Source organism: Fusarium oxysporum, genomic scaffold (genome assembly GCF_000149955.1).
Source record: "Fusarium oxysporum f. sp. lycopersici 4287 supercont2.48 genomic scaffold, whole genome shotgun sequence".
Lineage (NCBI taxonomy): Eukaryota > Fungi > Ascomycota > Sordariomycetes > Hypocreales > Nectriaceae > Fusarium > Fusarium oxysporum.
The window spans coordinates 114,872-123,105 of NW_017264850.1; the positions used below are offsets into that span (position 1 = coordinate 114,872).

General features: G+C 41.9%; 5 protein-coding genes across 5 annotated transcripts; 3 read left to right on the forward strand and 2 right to left on the reverse strand.

Annotated features, from left to right (window-relative positions):
* Window positions 1–181: 181 nt before the first annotated feature.
* On the reverse strand, window positions 182–1,024 carry FOXG_17386 (uncharacterized protein; the record flags this gene model as incomplete). The annotated part of the gene is made up of 1 exon (XM_018397389.1): window positions 182–1,024. One exon carries the CDS (start codon window positions 1,022–1,024, stop codon window positions 182–184), a length of 843 nt encoding a protein of 280 aa, XP_018258369.1.
* A 516-nt stretch (window positions 1,025–1,540) lies between these two features.
* FOXG_17387 (uncharacterized protein) lies at window positions 1,541–2,591 on the forward strand (the record flags this gene model as incomplete). Its single annotated transcript, XM_018397390.1, has 3 exons — window positions 1,541–1,557; window positions 1,969–2,072; window positions 2,377–2,591. 3 exons carry the CDS (start codon window positions 1,541–1,543, stop codon window positions 2,589–2,591), a joined length of 336 nt encoding a protein of 111 aa, XP_018258370.1.
* A 463-nt stretch (window positions 2,592–3,054) lies between these two features.
* On the forward strand, window positions 3,055–4,573 carry FOXG_22799 (uncharacterized protein). The gene is made up of 2 exons (XM_018403213.1): window positions 3,055–3,638; window positions 3,686–4,573. Exons 1-2 carry the CDS (start codon window positions 3,223–3,225, stop codon window positions 4,491–4,493), a joined length of 1,224 nt encoding a protein of 407 aa, XP_018258371.1. The 5' UTR covers window positions 3,055–3,222; the 3' UTR covers window positions 4,494–4,573.
* FOXG_17388 (uncharacterized protein) lies at window positions 3,512–4,952 on the reverse strand. The gene has a single exon (XM_018397391.1). The coding sequence runs from the start codon at window positions 4,874–4,876 to the stop codon at window positions 4,496–4,498; it is 381 nt and encodes a 126-aa protein (XP_018258372.1). The 5' UTR covers window positions 4,877–4,952; the 3' UTR covers window positions 3,512–4,495.
* A 1,156-nt stretch (window positions 4,953–6,108) lies between these two features.
* FOXG_22800 (uncharacterized protein) lies at window positions 6,109–6,327 on the forward strand (the record flags this gene model as incomplete). The annotated part of the gene is made up of 2 exons (XM_018403214.1): window positions 6,109–6,141; window positions 6,193–6,327. 2 exons carry the CDS (start codon window positions 6,109–6,111, stop codon window positions 6,325–6,327), a joined length of 168 nt encoding a protein of 55 aa, XP_018258373.1.
* Between the last annotated feature and the right edge of the window lie 1,907 nt (window positions 6,328–8,234).

The window sequence follows — 8,234 nt, forward strand, 5'->3', positions numbered from 1 at the left end:
ACATAATTAAGGCTGATACCAGCGACTTCTCGAAGCAACTTCCATCGCTCGCGTTTCTCTTCCCACTGATAGACCCTCTCATCATCGAAGGCGTTGACTCTAGGCCACCCAGTATGAATCGTGGTATCAACCCAAGTTGAGCTTGGCCCCTCCATTGGTTCATCTCCCCCGCCAAGAGAGCTCACAACAACAGGCAAGTCTTCAGGAGGTACAGATAGCCGTTTCGAAATCCCAGCGTTGACTTGAGAGGGTCAGGCTGCGGGCCAAATGCAGCAATTTCGCGTTGATTGTGGGCGGTGATAAAGTCAATGGCTACATGCAGAGGCACCTGGACTGCTGTATCCGATATGAAATTTGTAACATGGTGACTGATGGATTTGAAGATCATCTGTTGACTTAGCGCGCTGTCTTTACGGGTGAGGGTAATGGGAACTGACAATTTTCCCATATCTGTTACACGAACGTTGAAGTCGCCCCCTGAAAGAATGATTGTTACTGCCTTGAATAGTGGCTGCAGGATCAAAAACTCCTGATCTCGAAAGCCTGGACCCCCAAATATGGACTGTGGGGGAAGAGTCACGACCTCTCGTTGATATGTCGCTACCTGGTCGCAGATTCTCCCATGCAGCTCGTTTATTAGCGTGACCAGTGATACTGGAGACATATCGGGAGGAGGTCTGCAAGGATAAAATAGCTTCGCGATGAATTGGTGATACTCGATATCATTCCGATATGGTTGATACCATTTGTTGTATAGCCAGTTATGCAAAGCGCAGCGCAGTTCCATGTGACCCCCGACACCTGGAACGATGTATATCGGCACGGTCTTGTTGCAACAATCCTCCGCATAGTTTATTGATATATCCTTGACCCTTTTGTGACCGAGTTCAGAACAGGCGTTAGGGGCGAATGGGCAGGGTTGGAAGGCGGTTCTGGTGGAGGGCTTATATACATCTCGTCGATGATATGATTCCAGTTGACCACGAATCTCAGACAAGATTTCGTGTCGGGGCAGCGGGGCCATTTCTGTGACGCTTGAACAGACGTACATTCTGTAAGCTGGGGAAGCTTGCTTCAAGAGGTGATCTGGCAGCAGGGGGATGATGTACAATTGAAACTCTTCTTCTCTGGCTGATGCAAGATCACTGAGAATGATATATTAGGATATGAGTGGAAATTAGCAGTAGGCTTGGAGGTAGGCATAAAGCAGGCTGTATATAGTGATAGAAAATTGAATGTCGCGTTCAAACTCAACTTGAAGTAACTTCTAAAGTGTGCGCCAGGGCTTGAACCTTGCCTTGGAAGTCGGATATGAAGACAGTCAGAAGCCAACGAGTCGCCAATTGCAGAAAAGCACGATTGAACGTATTCACAAGCTCTAGGTTCGATGTGGTGACATAAGCTTTCAGCCACCGGTGTATGGACTGAAATTGAGTCACCTTATGATAGAGATCTCCCATGGATAAAAAAGTCTATATTGAGAGTAATGGCATTGGAGCACTACCTCACGAAGCTCTATATCAGTACCCTCTACAATACAATGAATGAGGCTCTGGAGTACGTCTCTCCTGTGTCTTATCCTGTCGACAGAATCGTGGCTATATCCGAAGGGGAGCATAGACACGAAGAAAATAGTGGTCGTAAATTCCATGGATCTGCGTCTGACAGAAGGCTCACTCCTCGAGACCAAAGAAGATCCTAGAATGATGTCTATATCTGAGCATAACGAGTATAAGAATGGCGACATGATAAAAATAAGATTTTAACTCCCAGAGACAAGATAGAAGTGTATGATGTGCTCATGAGAAACCACAAGGACAATCTGAACGACAACGCAGAAGTAGATTCTATGCTTTTATCTTTCAACGCCCTCACACCTGAGTCTATGATCGGAAACTCCATATGGAGGTGGTCTAACTCCCTGCGCTCTAGCATGTACAGGCGTACACACTCAATATCATCTAACAGGAGTATAGCCATAGACATAGGAGCAGGCTCTGGCCAATGGTCTGAGACATTCAAGGAGATGCCTGGGTGTTCATTCTTACTCAGAGAACCCGATGCAGAGAAATGTAAGTTGCTATCTAGGAGGTTAAACGGCAAAGAGATACATAAACACTCACGTTCTTTCATTAGCGTCATAGCTCAGATGAAGAAACATACGAGGAAGTATCATATGCTAAATTGTAAACTCCAAGACATCGTCGATAACAAGGCATGTGCGAAAAACATATATATTGTAGTTAGATGTTTTATAGCATGCTTTAGCACACACTATATCGTAGATTATATAGATCGCCTGCCCAGATTAGGAATTTTCTTTTTTGGTTCTTACTACTCTTATGCTAACGTTCCCTTGGGTGGCTCTATTATCAGTCCGGGTTGTGGAGATGCCAGGGCTTGGCTGCAACCTGGCCACTGTCAAGTGGGCACGCGACAAGCAGTACGAGGAGCCCGTAGTAGAAGAAGAGAACTTACCCATCACATGTTCTCCAATTAGCGCACTGGATATGGCATCAATTTCCTTACATGGTGTACCCGATGCGGTAACTCAAACATGTTCACAAGTCAAGACTTCAATCTGTAGCTAGATGTGTTACACATAGTATCTATTGCAGGTTCCTCATACAGCGGCTCGCTGATCTAAGCTCTTTTGCTTTAAAACACCCAAGCTTGGCTAGATAAATATTCTAAAGTGGTGGAAGGAGCAGCAATATATATTACATATACGGTTTATATTATGGTGCAAGTAGCCTTATAGGCCCATGTATTTTTCGGAGGAGTAGATGTAAGTAGTGCGGGATATAATAGACCTGACCTGGTGTATTTATACTAGCTTGAGGTATAAAAAGAAGATATTTTATTACTGTTTTAAATAGTTGCATGCTATTAACATAAACATATTACTTTTTCTGTTTTTACTTGGTAAGTTATTTTTAATTTTAATTATATTTACTATATAGGCCACTCTCTGAGATAACAGACCTAATTAAAATCTCACTACCTAAACCCGCTCCTAATACTCGCCAGAGAGTGTGGAGCTTATAGGATCTCCGCCTCTTATTTACCCCGCTTATGATAGCCTGATGCTTCTTTATGCCTCAGCCTAGCTCAGTTTGTTTTACGGCCAAAATTGAAAACATTAAAGAAAAAGTACTTTTAATAGCATCTGTACTTAACATTTTAGGGATTTAGGCCTCACGCGCGAAGCAGTGACTCATCATGGGTGATCCGCTCAGTGTAGCGTCAGGACTAATCGCCGTTGTCACCGCTACACTGCAATCAAGCAAAATACTCTATGAGACTATCCAAAGCTTCCGAAACCATCGAACTGCAGTTTTAGATCTTGTTCGCGAACTCAAAGGTCTTGAATCAGTTCTCAGTCCGCTGCAAGATCATGTGCGTTCCGATGAGACCGCGTTCTTACCGCTCAAAGTTCCCCTCATTCAGTGCCGACAGGCGTGTGTAGATTTCCAAATCCTGATCGAGCAGAACAGCAGGCGCACTCGAGCAGAGACAAGAACAAGCTTGAGAGATTGGGCCAAGTTAATGTACATGAATGGCGATATTGTTTCTTTCAAAGAACTTTTAGCTGGTTACAAAGGGACGATAACTATAGCGCTAGCTGACGCCAACTTGTTAGTTGCTCACCCCAAGAGAAAAGGTCTCGCTAACTTGCTTCTAGGCGCTCCTCCAAGGTTACCCTTCAAGTTCTGAACGATTACAAAAACTTGATTTGCGACACTAAGCTTGATCTGGAGAAGCATCTGAAAGACATTGACTCCAAATTGCAAGACATAGTATCTCAAGGCGCCACGGCCGAAGCTGCTGAAGGCCAGGCCAATCTCCGGAAATTCGAAAACGAAAAAGAAAGTACAGAACGATGCCTTGAGTATTTGAAACATCTCCTTGAAGAAATCAATGGGATGAGTTTTCAACCCGTTTTTACTGGGTCTGCCTCGAATGCTGCTGTCATGTCTATCTCAGCTGGCAACATGACACTTGCTGATTCCCTCACTATTTCCACGCTCAAGACATGCAGCTACAATCTCTCGGACACCATCGACCGCCTCGAATCGCACCGTGATAATACTGAAGAGAATCTTCGGCTTAGGTCCTTGGTACAAGATTTGAATCAGAAAATCGATCCTGGTGCGAATCGCGAGACACTTCAAAATGAGTTGGAAAGCACGAAACAGTGTTTAAGTGTCTGTGACCGGGCATCGCAATGGGCATCCTCAGGACGGGTCCACGTGGTTGAAGATATCAGCGTCGGGAACGATGGAAAGCAAATATGCGTGTCTACACTAGGGGACCTATTTAACATCAAGGGAGCTAGGGCCGGTCATGGATCCATTCAATTCTTTGGGTCTGTTTCAGAGGGTAGTCTCAACGATGTGCTGAGATCCCAGAACCAGCGGCAATATGTACGCAATGAAGGCACGGTAGACGAGGGATGCGTAAGTGGAGGGTATACGCAATCAACAAGATAGTTCTATTCGCTCCTCTGCGGCCTGTCCACAGCCCTATTGTGTTGCTCTCGACCAGCCTCTGCCAGAGACTTTCCTGCCCCATGTTTCTCAAAGCGAGATGCTTCAGCGTATGCGGGTGACTGCCGATTTGTAATGGCTTGGCGTTGGTTCAAGATCTTGGTAAGTTCCTGGACTGAGCTGTCTTCCCAAGAGCCAATAACTTGATAAGAGTTGACTCCAGCTCCAACGTCTTTAGCGTCATAGAGGTGGTCTTTTGTTGATACCAAGAGCTGGACGCTGTTATCTCCGACTTTAATCTCTTGCAAACGATGCGTTGGGCGGCTGCATAATTCGGTCTCGTCTCTAGGCGGAGTTTGCGTATCTGGATCCTCAGAAGCTGACATTTTGTGGTATTGTAGTGTTCGATATGACACTCAGCTTCGATGAAACTAAACGGAGTGGTATGAGGGAAATTTTATCACTTACCCCGCTGTGTGAGATTTGGCACATGACGGCGTACTGAAAACTTGTGGGGCCGTGGCATTTCTTTATTTAGTTCTAATAGTTGGTAAAACCTTACTTAATTATTACTTTAATAGTATGAGTCTATATTAATAGCCTATTAATAATTAAATTTATATAAGAAAATTTAAATAATATACCTTACTTATAGCATCTGCTGTATTTAGTAAGCTTATACCAGCTATTGGTACGAATCCATATATTGCTCTCTGCTATAACTTAATCATTCCCTGATTTGCTTGTCCTGCTTGATGGATCTCTCGGTCCGTCATGTTTCACCACCTCGTCACCTTGCTGTCTTACCTCTGCGACCACCTGTGAAGCACGAACACGACACTGACGCGGAAATAATATTTTTAGACAGAGAAAAACGAAATGTTTGGGAGATAAGCCACGATGCAACAATTGCTAGCTATAGCTAATAAAGACTACTACGCTTAATTATATGATAAAGAGGAGGTATTTAGAACTAGAAGCTAGAAGCAAACTCTAATACTTTATCGTATTTTACTAGGATACTAATCTAGGTAAGATTCAAGGTTATTTTACCCTTCCTATCCTTATTGCTTTAGCTCTTAGATGCTATACTAAATACATCCTTTACTAACGCAAGATAGATAATACCTTACCTTAAAACTTATAATTAAAATTCAAACCTATAAACTCCTTTTTCCATTTAATTAAGTATTACCTTCAAGTTAAGGAGGTGCCTATCAAAGATATTATATGATAGCACAAACTCCCCAATAGAACTCCAGATCACCAGGACATGCAACACGCCGTATTTGCTAGCATCGTTTTCCACCTTTGTCACTGTCTCATCAGTCACCCGTTCCTATTGGCACTGCGATTACAAAACTTTAAGGTGAAAGCACCACCGAATTTCTTGTCCAAAACCTATGAAGCATGTTGTGAGCACGCCTCCAAGATCCCGTCTCTGTTGCACCGTGCGCAGAAGGCAGGCTGCCATGTCGATGCTTTAGTCTACGCATACTCGACATGTGTTGCTGGTAGCATTCTCTCCGCGATTATTCACGGGAGGGAAAGCATGGGACAGGTTCCATCGCAACAGCTCTTAGAGTCTGGACGACACTCGTTGGAAATCCTAGACAAAATGGGTCATTTCTGGGACCACGCTGCCAAAATGGTATGTCTTATACCTGTTCGAGCCATGGGGTGATAACTGACTATTTTACAGCACACTCAACCCCTCAACATCAAGTACGGTGGCAAGGGCGAAGTGGTGGTCAGAGACCTAAAAGGTACCGACAAGATGGACTCCGGTATCTACCGTGCCGGCGAGGGTCCTCTCCGAGCTTCATCGCCGCTATAGCCGCTGAGTTCAGCGACAGGAAGATCTACAAGGAGGCACTTAATCAGCTTAATAACATCTACTTCCTTATTAAGGCTATTAAAATAGGCTCGCTTTATAATAAGGGCCATTTAGCTATTACTTAGGTAATTGCCCTAACAGCTTATCTAATTAAGTAATATAACTTAGTTAATATTATACTTTATAGACCCTCTAAGAAGGCATTAAGTAGCCTTATCCTTAAGGAGGTGCCTTTTCTAGAAGTACTTATTACTAAGATATATCATAAGGGGCCATCCATACCTGCACAGGTACCCATGCAAATATAATTAAATAGGTACCTATATAAATAAGATATTATTATATTAGTAATACTAATTAACCGAAAATGCCTTATATAAGTATTTTAAAGCCAATTAACTACTTAAAACTCTATTTATTATATATCCTAGATCTAATTATCTTTATTTACCTAATTTTCTATTAATTAGCACTCTACTTGCCTTATTATAATAGATTAGGCTCCTAAAGTCTTTCCTAATAATACTCTCCCCCTAGAAGCTATTTTTAGCTTATAAACTAAGCTACTTATAGTAATTAATAAATAGGGAAGTATATATAGTTATGCCTTTATTATATAAAGATCTTTAAAGGCAAAGACCCTTAGTTAAGCTTTTATAATTACCTATATATATAATTATAAAGGAAGGCCTAGGTCTAATTAAGTAAGTAAGAGAAAGACTTTATTATATTATATAGCCTACCTTTTCTTAATTAATACTATAGAGAGTAGTTATAAGACTTAATAGGCAGTTAAGTATGATTATAATCCTTATACTTATATATATAATTATAAGCTAAGCTATAGGCTAAGGGTATATTTAATTTACTATTAAATTATAAGTAATTAAAAGTAAATTATATAGCTACTTATAAAAGCTAGTATAAAGCCTAAAGAGACATAAATATTTATTAGGCTTTTAAATAGATTTAGCCTTATAATTTAATAAGATATTTATAATATTATTATATAAAGTAAATAAGATCTTACTAAAGGCTAAAACTTAATATATATCCTTATTAATAAGCTTATTAATTAAGGCTTTAAAAGTTATTTTTATTTTAATTAAGATAATAAGGTTAACGTGTATGATAAGCGAGTGTCACAGATAAGCGAGTGTCACAAAAATCTCAACCTCTTGACTTTAAATCGCTTTAAAACCACCATAAACCATCTAATCAATTAAAACTACTCGCTATACTCTTCTCCTGGGGTCTCAATCACTACCCGACAGGTCCTTGCATTATGCCCGGCCTTGCCGCATACACCGCAACGCCGACCACCCGGGCGCTCCGACCTTCCTCGAGCACCATTTCTAGATGATTCGGCCACTACCTGCGCATCAACATCCATCTGATCAACTACTTGCGATGCTTCCTGTACTGTCATCGCCCCTCCTTTCTGTAGTCTAGTCCTTTTTGCCCTTCGGCGCCGGCTTAGTATCTTATTTGCTTGTTCAAGATCCTTTAACCTAGCCTCTACTAAGGCTAGCCGATGTAGAGCTGCCTTTGTTGCTTTAGTACTAGACTTTAAAGCTTCAATTATTGACTCTGGGGAGCTGCTTTTATGACTTCTGATTCGCCTTTCGAGGTATTCAGATTGAGATTGAGCCTCAGTTGCTGTCTTTGGGGTCTTTGAAACCCATGGGGTCGAAGGGTTAGCAGCCTCCCCGGGAGGCGTTGGAGTCCGTAGCTGCACATCAAGCTTTGAGATTACATTTTCCGGGTTAAGAGGAGCAAGACCAGCTCCTCTAAAACCTCCCCGGATATTGCTTTCAGTAAAAGTATCTTTAAATGCAGCATAAAAGGCAGAAAAGAACTCGGTCTTAGAAATATGGGTTATAGAGCATCTAATCAGATGCTCTATT